Here is a 17,685-nt window from a genome sequence, read left to right on the forward strand (position 1 = left end):
AAGGGATCTGCGGATGCATACTCACTCCGTGTGCAGAGAGAGAAAAAGTACATTGGGTGGAGGCTGGGTGTGACCTGTTCGAGCATGCCATGAGGTTTGTGCAAATGATGAGCTGCTCAGCAGGTTCTGTGCAGCGCGGTGAAGAAGGGACGAACTGTTTAAAATAATATGTTTGTTATGTGTGCAACGAGACAGCACTTCTCAGGATGAATATTTGGCATATTCTCTGAGTGGTATTTGTGGCGTCTTATGTCTGCAGGGGGTTGGTTGGATTTTCAACCTGGAGGTAGTTTAAAAACCGCTGAAATCTTTATTAAATATCAAAACACATCTGACTTTAATAAAACTAAGCTCCTTTTATGTTGATACTGACACTGTGTCTGATTATTTGTGTTGAAAAATGTTATGTTGCATGTGGTGGAAAGTAACTAAGTACATTTACTCAAGTACTGTACTTAAGTAGTTTAGAGGTCCTTGTACTTTACTTGTGTATTTCCATTTGATACGACGCAATACTTCCATTTCACTACATTTCAGGGGGAAATAATATAACAAGCTTTTAAAATACATTATTGTTATAGATTAAATGAGTGGTTTCCAACCTTTTTGTCTTCTGACGTCTTACGTCATCCACATGAGTCTTACACACTGTGTAATGGGGGTCACATTTCAGATGTGTATGAGTTGTTAACAACTCCCCAACAAATAGGGATTTTCCCCTCTAAACTTCTCACATCGTTTCATTTCAATACCTTTTTCAAATGACCCAACATCTCACCAAAATATTCACTCAAAGATTAGAAAAAAGGCCAGAAACTGAAAACAGATTAGTGGATCAAAACTTAGTTTTTCCTTTTTTCCTCTCCCAGTAATCATCTGACAACCTCTCAGATTTATCTGCTGTCCCTGGATATAAAACTGTGTATAAGGTAGTTCAAACGAGCACCACCTGCAGCAGCTACAACAGAAACATACTACTGACACACTGATGCTTCACTATTAACTATCTGATGATGTCATATGCAATAATATATAAGTCAGAGGGATCAAACCAGGACTTTTACTTTCAGACTACTTATAGGACTTTCCATGCAGGACTTTTACTTGCAGTAGAATATTTTTACATTGCTGCATTGGTACTTAAGTGAAGGATCTGAATATTTCTTCCACCTCTGCTCGGTGCCTCCAAAGTCCAGGATATAAAAGGGAGACTCCTTATCCTGATTTTTTTTTTTCAGTCACATGAGTCTTTTTTTTAAGCCAAACACACACGCAGTTGATTGAACTACTTCTGAGAAATTTGACTAAATAAACTTTGCTCCTCCCTCCCTGAACACATATATTTATTCTGCACTGTAAAAACAACAGCTCTGAATCAAGTTAACACAGCACTGAAAATGAAAGATGTGTGCCTTAACATTCTCAACACAGTTTAAATCTTTTTTTTGAGAGCATTGCATACTGGTTGAAGGATCATCTTTATCCTTGCTACTCCTGTCGACCAATCAGTGCTCCCTCTTCTCCTCAGACAGACCCATAAACCGCATGATATGAACACTCCCCTCATCCTCGTCCTCCTCTTCTACAAGAAAATTAAAACACAAAGACGCTTCATACGCGCTTCACTCACCCATCCACAACCTCCATCAGCACATCTACTCCTCTCCTCTCCTGTGTGATTCATCTTGCAAACTGTGAGTTTCCTTTTTCCTTTTTTAACATGCACGCAAAGGTTGGGACGTTTTGGACTTTGACATATAGGCTATCTGTCAAGCCCTTTCAGTCGTGCGTAATTTCTTTAAATTAAATAGCTGCACATCTTGCGATATGAATATATGATCCTTGTGTTTTGTGTTCGTACGTGGCTGCAGTTTTGGAATGTGCAGTTGTAAAAAGAGTGAATTTCCAGATGTGGAAAGTCTCCGCTACGTTTTGGCTCTTGGGTCACAGCTGCCAGGGACGAAGCCGAAAACAGGAAATAAAACGCTAGTTTATGATGTAAAAACAGCCTGTTGCTTTGGTTACTGGAGACATTTATTGTCACAATGTCTGTTTTTATATTTTTAATAAGTGCAAAAAGCTGCCATCGAAGTGCAGGAAGTAGTAGTTTGGATGTTATGTAATACTCAAAAAAAAAGAAGGGGAAAAAAAAAGAAGAGAAAAAGGAAAGCCACAAGGAAGAATCATGGATTGTTTTTTTCCACTTTACTCTTTACAACTGCACGTTTTCATTTAAATAAATAAGAGAAGCAGCCCATTAGTCTCCATGAGTCAGCAGAAGAAAAACACATCTGGATGGAAGCAGCAGATTAGATGAGTTTAAAGATACTCCTTGCTGTATTTACCCCGACAGACCTGCAGTAGTCTTTTCATCAGTGTCACATCAGTGTTATTAACAGTGCATCTGAGTGCAGACAGTTAATGTAATTGAACCTTTTGTGAGGTTTGTGTCCATGATGCAGCATTTATTAAGCCGCCTGTTACAGGAAGTCCACTGGATGTTTTCCTCCTTCACTAAAACCTGAGCTGCACGCTACTACAGTAGCTGAACAAACTGCACAACAATAATATTCCTTCAGATGGTGATGGTGTGTGGCTTTTATGATTATCTCTGTTTGATGTGGCCACCGGTATATGATGTCATGTGTTAATAACTGTAAATAACACACCCTGGACAATCAGCAGGTGTAGGATGTAGTTATACTGTACAAGGGGAAAGTATATAGTGTGTGAGCCCTGTGGTATACGGAAGTGGACACGGTCAGGGTTGTGTCGTCACAGACGACGTCAACCTCACTGCATGCAGCAATAATCCTGCTGCCACACAGACACTGTAATCTGGCTCTTGTGTAATCAGGGCAAATGGCAATATGTATAATCTCCCAACCTTTGTGATGCAAAGACTCACTCTTATCACAAAATGAAATGTTATTTTATTACATTTCTTTTAAATTTCCAACTTCCTGTTTGAGTGCCAGTAAAGAGCTGAACTGTGCTGCAGTTTGTTCTTAATTTATTGAAGCAATCTGTGAATGTAGTTATGTGACAGTAAAATCAAGCTTTATTTTTACTAAAAAGTAGGTTGTGCACATTGTTCTGTGTAGTTTCCTGGGCGTGTGGTGATTATCTTGTTTATTTTGGCAGGGGTATGATTTATTGATTAACTATCTACGAATTGTGGTACAATGTTCTTGCATTAATCTGGTTTCAGCATTCTTTATTTCAAACAATGTGTTGGGTTTTACAGCTTAATTTTCAAAATGAAAGACATCATGAAAAACTTTCTTTTGCTTCTCTGATGCCTTTGTGACACTTTATGAATTGTTATTTGAACTTTGCTACATTAAATTCACAAGTCTCCAAACCTTTCATGATGAATTTCACATTTAATTTATAAGAATATCCAATCCTAGAGTTTATTCATAAAAGATCATTTTGTTCTCCAGTTTATTAAAAAATGGGAGATATGACTTTCACCTGTCACTGACATACAGTAAATGCCTGATACAATCAATACTAAGCAATTCAACTAAATGACGAATCTGAAAAAAAAATCATAGATGTGACAGCAGCAGCAGTCGAAGGTTTGAAAACTAGTTTGCCTGGTTCAGTCAATACACGTTAAGATGTCTCCCTTCAAAATAGAACATGCATTTATAACCACTGTGGGTTTGTCTGTTTCAGTTGTTACTCACACATATTTACTAGCATGTACTGTTCAGGAAGCACATCATGATATTGGTGCAAAACAATATCTTTCTCACAGGCGGTTTGTCTTCAGTGTGCTCCGTCTCTGTCGTCATCTGTGTGTCCTTTGCTTGGTTTAACACTGACAACAGTCCCTTTGCAGCAAAAACATTAAAACCACTCCCTGTGTCTCTCTCTGGCCTCCTGCATCTCCATGTTTCTTTTCTTTCCTGTGTCTCAGAGCCATCATGGTTTCCCATAAGGAGTTTCAAACTGCGGGGAAGGAGCCGGGGATGCAGGTGTGGCGTATCGAGAACCTGGACCTCAAGCCGGTTCCCAAGACCCTGCACGGCAGCTTTTACACCGGGGATTCTTACCTGCTGCTCCTTACCACCAGAGCACCCTCATACAACATACACATGTGGCTGGGTAAGATGCGGACATCAGTGTTTTGTGGCAGCGTGTTAAAGCAATTAAAGTAATCTAATAATTCCAGTTTAGCTGCTTGCTGGGATTGTTTTATCTTTTTTTGCAAAAAAACAACAACAGTTGGTCTCTATAAAACAGATGTCAGTATTGTTTTCGCAACAGGAACAGTCTTGCATTATATTTCACTACTTATTAAATGTGCCTGAGTATCTCTTCTCTAAAAATTAAAACATTGGACCATGACCTCAGTATCAGTTTTTTTTTTTTTTTTTTTTAAGTTAGTTTCCAATTTAAGTGACATGTTTACAACTTTAAAAGTCACCTCCTCCAAAGCTACACATACTGTGTATGCACGTACGTGGCACATGTTTAACCCTGCATGCAATTTCATTCTTACTTTCATAGAAACACACATACGTAGCTTTAGCTGAGACTAGAGAGCAAGTGATGCTTTATCTTGTGGTTGTGACAAATGAAACCTCTGCTCTCAGAGCTGAAACTCCCTTTGTTGTGTGCATAGCTGAAATGATTTCCCCGAAAGTCATGCCAGTTTGTAAAATTCCTCTCCGCCGTCACAGTTCCCTCTGTGCCGTGTTGTCTGACCATAACCTCAGTTCAGGCCTGTACCTGACACACAGTGACGTGCAACTTTAACGAGTCTGAACATTAAATTCTTTTTTTCAACCTCAGTAAATTTTCACTTACATAACAAAAATATAGGCCTAAATGAAACTGCTGCGTGACTCACCTCTGGAATACCCCTACAAGCACTGGCACTAGTCCTTGCACGCTTGTACCCGCCAAGTATCCTGCAGTGCTTACACGTCGAGACACAGGCCTTTAGTTCTCTGCTGCAACCATCTGCAAGATGTTACAGTAGAAATACCCAGTGGGCATAATTAATCCTCCGTCTGGGATCGATGTTAGTCATGTAAAATTATGGAATAGTTTTATCCATGTTGTATGCCATCTGACGGTAATAACAGGATACAAAGCTGCTCTGCTGCAAATGTGGTTGATGTGACTTAAAGACTCCGGTTCTGACTCAGAGGTCCTGTAAGGTCGCTGCAGAGACTTAAGTGCTCCAGTGTGCTCTGAGTAACTCGATCCTTGAGCTACAGCGTGAAGCAGTTAAAAGCTTTTGTGGGAACCGTTTGAGAACTAATGTCTGTTTTCTGCAGGGGATGAGTGCTCGCAGGATGAGAGTGGAGCCGCGGCCATCTTTGCCACACAGCTGGACGACTTCCTGGGCGGCGGGCCAGTGCAGTTCAGGGAGGTGCAGAATAATGAATCCAACACTTTTCTGGGCTACTTCAAGTCAGGCATCAAATACCAGGTGGGCATCAGGATTTTAAAAAAAAATTAAAAAAATGTATCAGCTGTCACATAATGATAGAAAAGTGTCTCCGATTGGAGGCACAGAACATAAAAACATACACCCATGAAAGACTCGTATACAATTGCATTAGAACACAGTGCAGCAGAGGATTACTGGCATCACTATCTGAATTTCCTACTCCTTTAAAGACATGATTAAATGAGTAGGAAATAAGAAAAAACAAACTATTCCTGCACAAAATCACAAAATCGTTTTTTTTTACTTTTCTGAATTTTTTTGTATTTAGAGCTGTGGTGCTATGTAAGTAATTATTCTATAGATCTGTCCACCACTCTGCCACTGGGCCACTGTGAAATATCTCTACAGCTATCAGATGAGAGATTGCCATGAAGTCCTGGGTCCTAGTGACTTTGGTGATCCCTTCACTGTTTCATCCATCAGCATCATCAGTTAAAATATGTACTTTGTCCAGTGCTTTGTTTCATGACTGAATACCTGAAAAACGAATGAGATTCCCATCTGCTTCAGCTGTACTTCCTGTTGAATGCTAACTATGTTAGCATTCTAGCACACTGCAGGGAACATGATAAACAATTTACCTGCATGTTGGCATTGTTTACATGTTACCATGCTGATATCACTATTTAGTTTAAAACACTGCTATGTGTAAGCACAACATCACAGCTGCTCGTGTGATGGCAGGTTGCATGTTGATCTTGCTTAAAATGAAGTCCCTACAAACAAAAACCATTGGGAGCCATTCATAGACTGTATATGAAAGTGGAAGTATAGCCTCAGGGTCTGAAAAGCGAGGTCAATGCGGAAGTCCTTTAAACTGCAATACCACTGAGGGCCGCTAGAGGTTGGCTCCAAAAAGCCTCTGGCTCCATAGACACCCATTGGACTTCCCTTTTGAAATACAAAGTCAATACATTTTTTCCCACGAGTCATTTTGGTGTCATTCACTAAAGTCACTCCTTCTTATTAGTTTCCTGGCGGGAAAGTAATCACGTCATTAATTAGATATTAAACCTCAAAAAGCAGTATGTTAGGGGATGTGTCTGTTTGATTGACAGCTGTGTGATGGAGTCAGGTTTCAGCTAGCAGTAAGCGGGGCGTAGTGTCCCCAGGTTCCCAATCAGATCGAGACAGATCCACCCCTCGCTCCTCTCCTGCTCGTCCCAATATGGTCACAAATTAGCAAGATGGCGACGGCCTAAATACGTAAAATTGAGCCTTCACAGTGCAAGTTCACAAACTAACTGTAGGTTGCAGCTTGGAGTCACTGTTAAATGACTTCCTGAATTAGAAACAATCCTGAAAACTCTTCCTTTTCTTGTGTTTTCAGTCTTCCATTAAAAATGAACCCTATAAAATATAAAGTGATTTTAACTTTCATAAACAGTGAGCGTTACGGTGACTGATCACAGCCACAATATGACTCAGAGCTCTCTGACCGAACTGTATCTACATTGTTTAATGGTTGACGGCATCTCGTGAACTTTACCAGGCAGTTAATCTGATAAGTCTAAAGTTCAGAGAAAACACAGCATTACCCCTCTGCTATTTACATCTCAGGGTGTGTCCGACGGCCTGATCGACTATAACCGTGGCAACCAGCCTGTTCAAAGGAAGACATTTTGAAGCACAAGCTGAGCCACGATTACCAGCCATCTGGTTCTCATTGTCATAAAGAGCATCCAGCCCCCGTCCTGGTTTTAGTTGGATGTAATTACCCCAAATACGTGTTTGCTACTTTTGTTGGAGGGTGGAAACTCTGCTCTGCACATGTCAGTGCACACACTCCCACAGCGGAGAAAAGGGGGGAGAAACTGAACCAAACCTCCTCAGCTCTTCATAGTTTTGGTAACACCAGAGTTAAGGAAGCAATCTTTAGAGTAAACAGGGCCTGCATTGTTGCCATGGAAAGTTTTACTGGTGCTCGGCACAAAGACAAACAGCATGAGTATGGTTTCCATTTTGAAATAGCCACTCCTCCAGATGCTAACAAGACTCTGTGCTGTGTCTGTAGCCGTAGAGGATGAAGTCCTGAGTGCTGTGGGTAAAATGTTTCCATGGTCGGTTTTTTCTTGTTTTACATAAACTGACACAGGTCAGTTTTACATATTGAAAAGCCCATCAAACATGAACTATCCAGCAAGACACATTGCTCTTCTCCCACAGAGACTATTTCTGTTCCTCATTTTGCAGAGTTTCATTTGCATGTCTTGTAAATACTTGTTTTGTTTAATGGCTTCACCAAGGATGGCACGTCACGTGACAACCCCAACCCCAAGGTACAACTGCACAGAGCAGACATGATCCTCCTCTTGTCCAGAGGCAGGCATCATGCTTCTTTTTTTCCATTTGATAACATTCATAGTTTTGTCAGCTGGGATTTATGTGTTGATCTCATTGTTTGGCGGCATGATTTACAATTCCTTGTTCCTTGAGGTTCGACAGTGCTATGTGAAACTCCTCTCACCCTCACTGTGTGGCAACTCTGTGTCTCATGGAATCATCTTCCCTCAAACATTTGTGCATTTGTGATTTATTTGTTTGGCCCACATATAGTGTCTGCAACTAAAACTATAAATAGAAAGTAAAATTAGGTCATGTTCCCTTTATTCTGCTCACATTTCCAATATATCTGGGATCTTACATATAACTTCATCCAAATTATTGTTTTATGTTACAGAAAGGGGGCGTGGCTTCAGGTTTCCAGCATGTCGTGACCAATGACATGAATGTGAAGCGCCTGCTTCACGTCAAGGGTCGCAGGGCCATCAGAGCAACAGAGGTGGAAATGACCTGGTCCAGCTTCAACAAAGGAGACTGCTTCATCATCGACTTGGGAAAAGTGAGATGTTTCTTTTATATTTGTGTGTGTTTAAAAATACATACATACTTACAGTAAATGTCCAACTAAATGTACTTAAAGTATCAAAAGTATATCTACTTAATTTAGAGAATGCCATGCTGCACATATATGAATTACTGATGCAACAATGTGTCTGCTGCTTTTTTTCCCTTGCAGGTGTTTAAGGATCAAATTATTTTAATTAATTATATGTTTTGTTCTTTTATCTTTAACAATGCAACAATTTTCAGGGGTTCATCATATACTTTATATTCTTAATCTAAAAAGTAACCTGCAACTGTAAAATAAATCTATTTTTGATGAGGGACAGAGATACAAAATAGTCCAAAATAGAAATACTCATATAGTACAGCTGAGAACTGTACTTGAGTTTCTTATGAACAACTGATACAGTACAGTATGTTTGTTTGCTAAAGTTGATCTGTCTCTGTCCTTCCAACCATTTATATTACTTATAATTGCTGTGTATGTCTGTAATAAAGGCATAGCTTATGTTGACACTGATTAAATATTTTTCTGTGAAAATGTTAAGGTATACAGCTTTTTAATCTTCCTTCACTGTGCTTCGCTGTCCTGCAGAACGTGTATCAGTGGTGCGGCTCTGAGTGTAACCGTTTTGAGCGTCTGAAGGCCTCTCAGGTCGCCATCGACATCAGAGATAATGAGAGAAATGGCAGAGCGAAGGTGCACTTGGTGGATGAAGGGGACGAGCCAGCCGAAGTCCTGGAGGTCAAACACACACGTTCCTTGTTTCTATTCCTCTTCTAGTGACTCTCTTTAGATTCTCACCTCAGCAGCTATACGTGTAATCAATGCATTTCACTGCCAGTGAGTTAGTCAGCGTGGGAATGAGCCGACACAACGCTGTCCTTTGTAATGAGCTGCTCATGTGCCAAATCTGTGCCAAGGCGGCATTGTAAACACTTCCTTTGGAACAAGAGGGGATGGTAAAGTCCGGAGAGCCCTAATGAGGGAGAGGAGGAGCTTTACAGAGTATATTTATAATGTAACTTTTTTTTTAATCTGAAAGTAGCCATAGGACACAGTCTACGTTAAAAAAAAAATCACTATCAATACTGTTGTATAAGTGTTAATTAAAACAAACACTGATTTATTCCTCTGCTTGTTCTGTAGGCACTCGGGCCCAAAACCGCCATTGCTCCCAGCACTCCGGATGACGACAAGGTGGACACGTCCAACAGGAAGAAGGGTGCCCTCTACATGGTGAGAAACACAACTGACAGTTACCTGAGGAAAAACTATAGAAAATAACTGCTAAGATTTAATGAGGAATTTTTCACTGAGCAGGATTTTAAATTCAGACTGATAATGAAGAGCTGTAATATTGGGGAACTGGTTTAATTTGAAGACCAAAGCTTGAGTTTTACTGCCTTAATCGAGTAATGATTAAAAGTTTAACATATTTAAATCAAGTGAATAATTTAAATGTCAAGTTTCAGGGCAAAAAAACATTTCGCATACTGTCTGCTTATGCAGCTCATATTATAAAGTCCAAACAACTACAACAATCACAATTTAGCACCTTAAAAATACACATTTATGTAAAAATGTATTTAAATGTGGTGACAAATAAATATGTTTTGTGGAGGTTGAAAAAATATGTCCTCTTCTAACTGTGCACTTTGGGAATCAAACTGCTTTTCAGATCTCAGATGCATCCGGTTCGATGAAGGTGACGCCGGTGGCTCCATCCAGTCCCTTTAAACAGGCGATGTTGTGTCCAGAGGAGTGCTACATCCTGGACAACGGGGTGGACAGGAACATCTTTGTATGGAAAGGTGGAAGCAGCTTCATAGCCTCAATAATAATGCAGAAAATGTTGTGACCTTATGCCTTATGGAGTCCAGTGCACTGCGCCGCGGCCAAGGCATAGAGGCAGTCATTCAACCTGATAACATGGTTTTGGCATTTAAGGGATTAGAGTTAAGATGAAGAAGAATTGGAAACTCCTAATGTTAGTTTAAGCATTGAACATTAGCTTCCACATTGCTGTTTTTTTTGTGAAAGTGTATGTTCTTATCTTTAACATCAATCGGATTTAAGCTCAAAGATAGAAAAATAAAATAAAAAAAAAAAAATCCCTTTTTTTTTCTTCAAATTCACATCATGATACCACTGCATTAATTTAATACAATTTTGTTTTGGCCCTTCTGAGTTAAAACAGGCAAATCTCCTGTATCAGTAGGTCAGTGCTGAGATCAGTTTAATATGTTTTTCAGCCTCCTGTGGGTGTCACAGATTATCTGCTCTAGTCCAAATAGTTTAAAGACTCGCACCATGTTTTTTTAAATTTACGGGCTTCTCATTATGTGACTGTGACTGACTCCATTCAGGTCCTAAGGCCAACATGTCGGAGCGTAAAGCAGCCATGTCTGCAGGTCAGCAGTTCATCAAGGACAAGGGATACAACAACAAGACACAGGTAAAGCTGCCATATACTTAATCACTCTGCCAAAAAAAAAACATGACACGGAGAGAAATGTAAATATTCGGGCAAACGAATGACACATGACACACAGTGCAGCTAATTGAACAGCTATATCCTTGTTTGACTTGCAGATCCAGGTACTTCCTGCAGGAGGTGAGACGACTCTGTTCAAGCAGTTCTTCAACGACTGGAAGGACAAGGACGAGACCACAGGCCCCAGTAAGGCCTACTCCATTGGTCGCATAGCCAAAGTGGAACAGGTGCCCTTTGATGCCTCCACCCTGCACTCCAACAAAGCCATGGCAGCCCAGCATGGCATGGTGGACGATGGCAAGGGCAAGGTCCAGGTAAGAGTGTGTCAAAAAGTAAAAACATGGCACAGACAAACAAAGTGGTGAGTTGTTTTAAAAGGTTGTGGTCTGGTGTTCAGATCTGGCGGGTTGAGAACGGCGCAACTGTGCCTGTGGATCCCTCCTCCTACGGTCACTTCTATGGTGGAGACTGTTACCTCATCCTGTACAGCTACAGCCTGGGCAGCCGGGAGCAACACATCATATACACCTGGTAGGTAACAGCAGAGGTCCCTATAAACATGTGTGATGAGTACAATTTGTGTAATACAGTTCGATTGTGTACGCACATTATCCCACCACACCCACACACACCGCATAATGATCTGACTTCAGGGAAATCATCCAGACTGTGTGTGTGTGTGTGTGTGTGTGTGTGTGTGTGTGTGTGTGTGTGTGTGTGTGTGTGTGTGTGTGTGTGTGTGTGTGTGTGTGTGTGTGTGTGTGTGTGTGTGTGTGTGTGTGTTACTCTGTCAGGCAGGGGCTGAAGTGCACACAAGACGAACTGGCAGCCTCAGCGTTCCTTACAGTAAAGATGGATGACTCAATGGGAGGATCCCCAGTTCAGGTTAGATCTTGACTCATTGGTCACCTTTTACATCACATGCATGAACAAACCTCTGTAGTCCAATAGTTAATACTCAATATTTGAAAAAGAAATAATAATAATAATAAAAAAGGTGCAATTAGTGTCCATAGTAATTATGTTATGAGTCATTCTTCTAAGATGACTGACAAGAATAATAAAGGTACCGTTGAATGAGTTCTCTATGAGAATAAGGTGTTGTAAATTGAGGAGGAAGTTGCTGCCAAAATCCTTACCTACCTTGAAACGTCCACAATGACCTTTAAATGAATTTACTCAATAGACTTTGCTCATATCTTGTGCAAGGTATTTTTTTGAGGTGCTGTAACGGCTGCGTTTCATAGCATAGACTGTATTGTCTGACTGCCTCCTGAAAATCATTTTTTAATGCTGATGATGGTTCAAGTCTCTTAACTGTAACGGTTACAAAGGATTTATCCGTCAAAGACTAATTATTCTGACTCCTATCCTATCCCATCCAAAATATAAGCTACTCGGGATAACCACCAGAGGGCAGTGTTTCTCTAGTTTTAATTTCCCATACCACTCAAACTGCAGCACCTTCATACTTAGGGTGCAATAACTAAGGTATGCATTAAAACATGGGTCAAGCCTGACCCTTAAGTTAAAACATATTGAAAACATGAAGCAGCTTCAGATATGTCTTATTATATACAGTTTTGTTTACTACAATACGCGTTTACTTCACAGCTAATGCTATCATGTTTGAAAGTTTTACATGTACTTATTTTCAGTTCTTGGCATTCACTGGTTTCAGTTTTATTTTCCTATGGAGTGATGAAACTGGATTTAATTATGTAATCAATCAGTGAACATCCAGTGAGCAGTAATTCAAAAAATGTCCCCTTGCAGGATTAATAAAATATCGATCTATCTATCGATCTATCGATCTAATTGATGTCAGTATTTCATTATTATTTTGAGGTAGTATTTGTTTAAACTGCCTAATTCAATATTTTGTTGACTAGACGTCATTGGTAATGAAATTTGTAAACATATTGGTCTGGTTCTTTAAATCTTATCAACTTTATGAGAAGGCCAAAATTTTAATTCAGCGTTTCAATTCCAGTATTTTAATTTACATATGAATTATTTGAGGTCTACCTAATTTTGTATCACAACTTGTATTACCTGAAGGATAAATTACAATAGTTTGAGAAGCCACCGCCATTTCTGGTGAATTTTATGAATGACTTGGCTGCGCCCATCCACAGGTGAGAGTGACTCAGGGTCAGGAGCCTCCACACCTGATGAGCCTCTTCCAGGGCAAACCCATGATCATCCACAGTGGAGGAACGTCACGCAAAGGTGGACAGTCGCAGGCCGGCAGCACTCGCGTCTTCCACATCCGGCAGAGCTCTTCCCGTGCGACCCGGGCTGTGGAGGTGAGTTGGTTTGTAAGCACACCAGTTTGATTGTCTGCACAGGAAGTGTAAAGAGTTCTGATCTCCTCCTCTCAACTGTCTGCATCCTCAGGTCGAGGCCTCTGGCTCCAACCTGAACACCAATGACGTGTTTGTGCTGAAATCCCCGAAAGCCCTGTTTGTGTGGCGGGGCGTGGGTGCCAGTGATGAAGAGATGGAGGCGGCCAAGCATGTGGTGGGCTTCCTGGGTGGAAGTGCCAGCCAGGTGTCAGAGGGCAAGGAGTCAGGTGGGTTTCAAACAGACTGCCATGAAAAGAAACTGGGGGATTGATGATTATGGTGTCTTTCACTGTATATTTTATTAGTTATCTTTGCTCCCCAGTAAAGTCAAATTGGTCTAATTTTTACACAAATAAAAGTAGCTCACTTCTCTTTTGTTGTTTGTTGCTGATTGCCCCCCCAAAAAAGGTAGAAGTGTACTAAAGCCAAAAGACGAGTCATGACTAATTTCTGCATGCTGTGTGTTGCCGTTCATTTCAAGCTTTTCTAACCAGTTGCACTAATGACTGATGGGGCTTGATAAGACATAACTCCCACATTTCTGGTCTGGTTCTGATTCGACTTGAAAAGATGATGCATTTTGTTACTCACTGGCTCAAAGAGATTGTTATTCACTTCTTGTTCAAACAAACAAAGCAGAGATTACATAGAAATAAACTGATGACTGTTGTGTTTTTCTCTCTCACAGCTGACTTCTGGTCTGCTCTGGGAGGCAAGAAGGAGTACCAGACCTCAAAGAGTCTGCAGAACATGGTCAAACCTCCACGTCTGTTTGGCTGCTCCAACAAAACAGGAAGACTCATTGTAAGTCAGTGAAGAGATGACAGCAGGATTTGTTTCTTCTTAGCGGGCCTTACACGTAACACCTGGAAAATTATATTAGTTATACAATATATATGTTAATTAGTTATCATAGTGTATAGAAACACTGAAATTCAAATGCTCATAGACCTACACACAGTCAGTCTGAGTTTTCTTTTCGCCTGTCCCTCAGGTGGAAGAAGTACCAGGAGACTTCAATCAGTCCGATCTGGCCACTGATGATGTCATGCTCCTGGATACCTGGGACCAGGTAAGATTAGCATATGAGATGTCATTTTAGTCTTATCAACTATGCAGACTGAATATAGGCAGAGCTTTGATTTGAATGACATACTTGTGAAGCTCTGCTGAAGAATCTCTGAGTGAATGTGGACCTGTCTCTCCTCCCTGCAGCTCTTCCTTTGGGTTGGCAATGAAGCGAATACAGAGGAAAGAAACGGAGCTCCCAAAATAGGTTTGTTGCACTACAGCTCTAAACAGAGAAGCACATGGAGATTACACTGTCTTTCTTTAGATACTCACTGACAGAAAACATTCTGGTTTCATAGGTGTGGGCTTTGACTTAAAGGATTTTAAAAGGCATCCTGCCCTGTAAACAGTAAAATAATATTTCTTTAAGATTTAACTCAAACTCCACTGTTACCTCCTGTCAGGATCCACTACCACCATTACATCCACTAACACTATATACTTGTCAATACTGAAAAGTGCTGTTGTGGAAATAAGATGACAGTATTGTGATTTAAAAATATATATATATATAAATGAGTCAATGTGAGGATGCTGCTATGATCTTGTAGCTGTAATTCGATTATGTTAGTATCAGTAAGAACTGATCCCAAGTCAGTTTTTCACAGCAGGTTTCAACTTGGGTTTTTGCCTTACTCTGTGATTTTGCATGCGTTCACCTAAAATTTTTAAAATTAGATAAAGTTTACAATGTACAGCCAAATACATAGCACTCTATTATTGATGGAATTTCAGAATAAAAGAAAATATTAGGCCTATCGTACATGTAGTATGACTGGAAAAATGACATCATGACACGTGATTTGTGTGAAAAGTAGTTTTACAAATAAAATCACCTGGTTTTAAATTAGATAAAAGGTTTATAGCTACATATTCAGGTAAAGCATCTTAAAGCTGCACTAATCAGAGTAACAATGTTATATCATACCGTGTGTTATATGAACGGTGTCACTCATAGTGATCAACTCACTGACTCTGCAGTTTCTGTCAGCTCCTGTTGAGCCTTTTAGCCTTTTTGGGCTCATTGCACTGGTTTTACTGTCTATAACTTTACTGTTGTGATTCACTCCAACGGCTCACAACGGTCGCTTTGTAACTGCAGCTGTTTTCAGCATAAAAGCTTGCAGCGCTACCTGACCAGTACTAAACAGCAGACAAATAAAGTTAGCAAGTATATCTGCTGTACACAATGGAGCATTTAGCAGCGCACGTTTCCCTTAGAGTTTAGAGATAAATGGTAGCGAGTACTATATATGCCAAGCAGCTAGAAACACAGCTAATGAATGCTCGTCCAGTTCTGTAAGCAGTTCTTGCAGATTGATAGTTCCCGTTATTCAAAGTCTGTTGTCTGCAGATGTGATGCTGTTAGATTTTTACATATTCTCACTTTCCATGTCTCTCTCTGTCTCTCTCTACCTGTCCCCTCTTGTGTCTACGTCTTGCCGTGCAGCTAAAGAGTATGTGGAGTCAGACCCCTCCGGTCGCAGAGGACTGGCCATCACCACCATCAAACAGGGAGCGGAGCCTCCAACTTTCACTGGCTGGTTCCAGGCTTGGGACCCCAAGATGTGGGAGATGGATCCATTGGACAGAATTCGTGCCCGTTTCTGAACACAAAGCTCCAGACTTTTCCTCTTCGTCCTTACCTATGCAACACTCCCGCTTTTGCCAATTCTTGTTCATCTTAATTCTAATCCCCTAAGTGCCAAAACTGATGTTATCAGGTTGAATGGCTGCCTCTATGCCTTGGTCTTGGTGCAGTGCGCTGGACTCCATAATCAGGAATTCATCACATCAGTAGTAAAGTGATGCCATCTATTAGCATTATCCTTAATAGGTAGAAGTGGCTTATTGATCTGTTACATCCAGTAGCTGCAAACACCCCTAATATGAGTAGGAAATAAGAGAAAGGAAAGCCATTTCATATTTCCATCTTTTACCGTAGTGCAGTTGAGTTCAGAGGAAACCATCATATTTTACTTTCTATACGTCTTTACAGTCTGTTTGCTTTTCATAAGGAACTAATACAGTGTGTTGAAACAGTTTACTCTCATACTGCATGTCTACATGCGACGTGTTTTAACAATGGAGGTTGTACACTTAGAAGAAGTTGCATGTTGCATTTTTTTTTTTAATTTTTTTTAATCATATTCTGTGCTTGTGAATTTTAAAAGGCGTACCGTGTACGTATGTACACGTCAGGTGTGTCAGCTCTTTATTAAATGGTCCTGAAAAGCTCACATGGATGGCTTTTAAATAAAATGTGTGAAATTAAATGTGCACTACACCACCAGCATGTTCACAATCTGATTAAAAAAAAAGGGTTTATCAGCCAGCTCTCGCTGCCTTCCTCCTCTCTCTCTCTCTCTCTCTCTCTCTCTCTCTCGGGGAGAGAGAATGGGATCTCGTTGCAAGTTGCAGCATCTGTCCAAGTAGAAAGAAAGCATGGGAGCTCAGTTCAAAGCTGCGCAGTCCTTCAGGACGTGCAGACACACATTTTTCTTCAAGACGAAACAGGAGCAGCATTACAACCTGAAAATCTCTTTCCTTTACTGCTACTTTCTGAGTAGTTTGCAATCTGAATCCATTCTCAAGTGGCATTTCCAAAACCTCCTGTGATTTTTAAGCCACCAGTTTAAAAAGGTAGCTAAAATTAGTATTTTGATAATATACTTGATTTAATTTCTACGGATGTGCGCATGTGTTAAATAATGGGATTTTAAAGTACAACTTTAAAAGCTTTGAGTCACTGAAACACCCAATCTCACTTCTGAGTCCACGGGCCAACAAAGATCCTGTGTAATGAAAACCAGGACTCCAAGCAGACAGATTTAATGCATATGGACCAGCGTCTTCAGCAAGGACAGATATCTCAATATTCAATCTTAAAATGTAGGTTTTAAAAGATTTAGGCTGCCCGTTGGTGTGAGAAAGCTGCAGGTGTTTCTGATTACACATTTTGGAGAACATCTTTCAAGGAAAGTTCTTGACCCTGGAGGTAACAAAAAATAGGATTCAGACTCAAAGTCAGATCAAATGGCTCGTTCAGAGGAGTGTGTTGTTTCCAGTGAGGAAGACTGAAGTTTCTTTAAAATCATGTAAACCCATATCATGTCAAAATCTCAAATGTAGTATCTTTGTGTAGAAGCCACATCTATGCTCAGCAGTGGAACGTAACTAAGTAGATTTACTCAAGTGTAGTACTTAAGTCCAATTTTAAGTCACTTGATTTGAGTATTTCTATTTGATGCTTCTTCCACTCTAAAACATTTCAGAGGGAAATATTGTACTTTCTACTGCACTACATTTATCTGACAACTTTAGTTACTTTTCATATGAAGATTTAACACAATGGATAATACAACAAGCTTTTAAAATACAACGCATAGTTAAAGATTAAACCAGGGGTTTCCAACCTGTTTGGCCCCTGACAATTTACAAAAAGTAG

The 17,685-nt window shown here is 40.3% G+C and overlaps 1 protein-coding gene across 1 annotated transcript; it reads left to right on the forward strand.

Moving 5' to 3' along the window:
* The first annotated feature begins 1,586 nt into the window (after positions 1 to 1,586).
* scinlb (scinderin like b) lies at positions 1,587 to 16,477 on the forward strand. The gene is made up of 17 exons (XM_069712472.1): positions 1,587 to 1,694; positions 3,929 to 4,116; positions 5,298 to 5,452; positions 8,154 to 8,315; positions 8,916 to 9,065; positions 9,471 to 9,560; positions 10,003 to 10,135; positions 10,691 to 10,779; positions 10,917 to 11,132; positions 11,216 to 11,349; positions 11,613 to 11,703; positions 12,957 to 13,127; positions 13,219 to 13,393; positions 13,855 to 13,970; positions 14,161 to 14,238; positions 14,382 to 14,442; positions 15,688 to 16,477. The coding sequence occupies exons 2-17, from the start codon at positions 3,936 to 3,938 to the stop codon at positions 15,846 to 15,848; spliced, it is 2,163 nt and encodes a 720-aa protein (XP_069568573.1). The 5' UTR covers positions 1,587 to 1,694; positions 3,929 to 3,935; the 3' UTR covers positions 15,849 to 16,477.
* The last annotated feature ends 1,208 nt before the right edge of the window (positions 16,478 to 17,685 follow it).

Source organism: Brachyistius frenatus, unplaced genomic scaffold (genome assembly GCF_029030835.1).
Source record: "Brachyistius frenatus isolate BFR_SWC_R1_liver_20210118 unplaced genomic scaffold, ASM2903083v1 Contig_110, whole genome shotgun sequence".
Classification (NCBI taxonomy): Eukaryota; Metazoa; Chordata; class Actinopteri; family Embiotocidae; genus Brachyistius; species Brachyistius frenatus.

Excerpts from the sequence above, each read along its gene's own strand:
- scinlb (XM_069712472.1), top strand. The coding sequence starts at position 3,936 with ATGGTTTCCCATAAGGAGTTTCAAACTGCGGGGAAGGAGCCGGGGATG. Across the intron at positions 5,453-8,153 it reads AGTCAGGCATCAAATACCAG|AAAGGGGGCGTGGCTTCAGG; the intron begins GTGGGCATCAGG and ends TTTATGTTACAG. Across the intron at positions 14,239-14,381 it reads TCCTGGATACCTGGGACCAG|CTCTTCCTTTGGGTTGGCAA; the intron begins GTAAGATTAGCA and ends TCCTCCCTGCAG.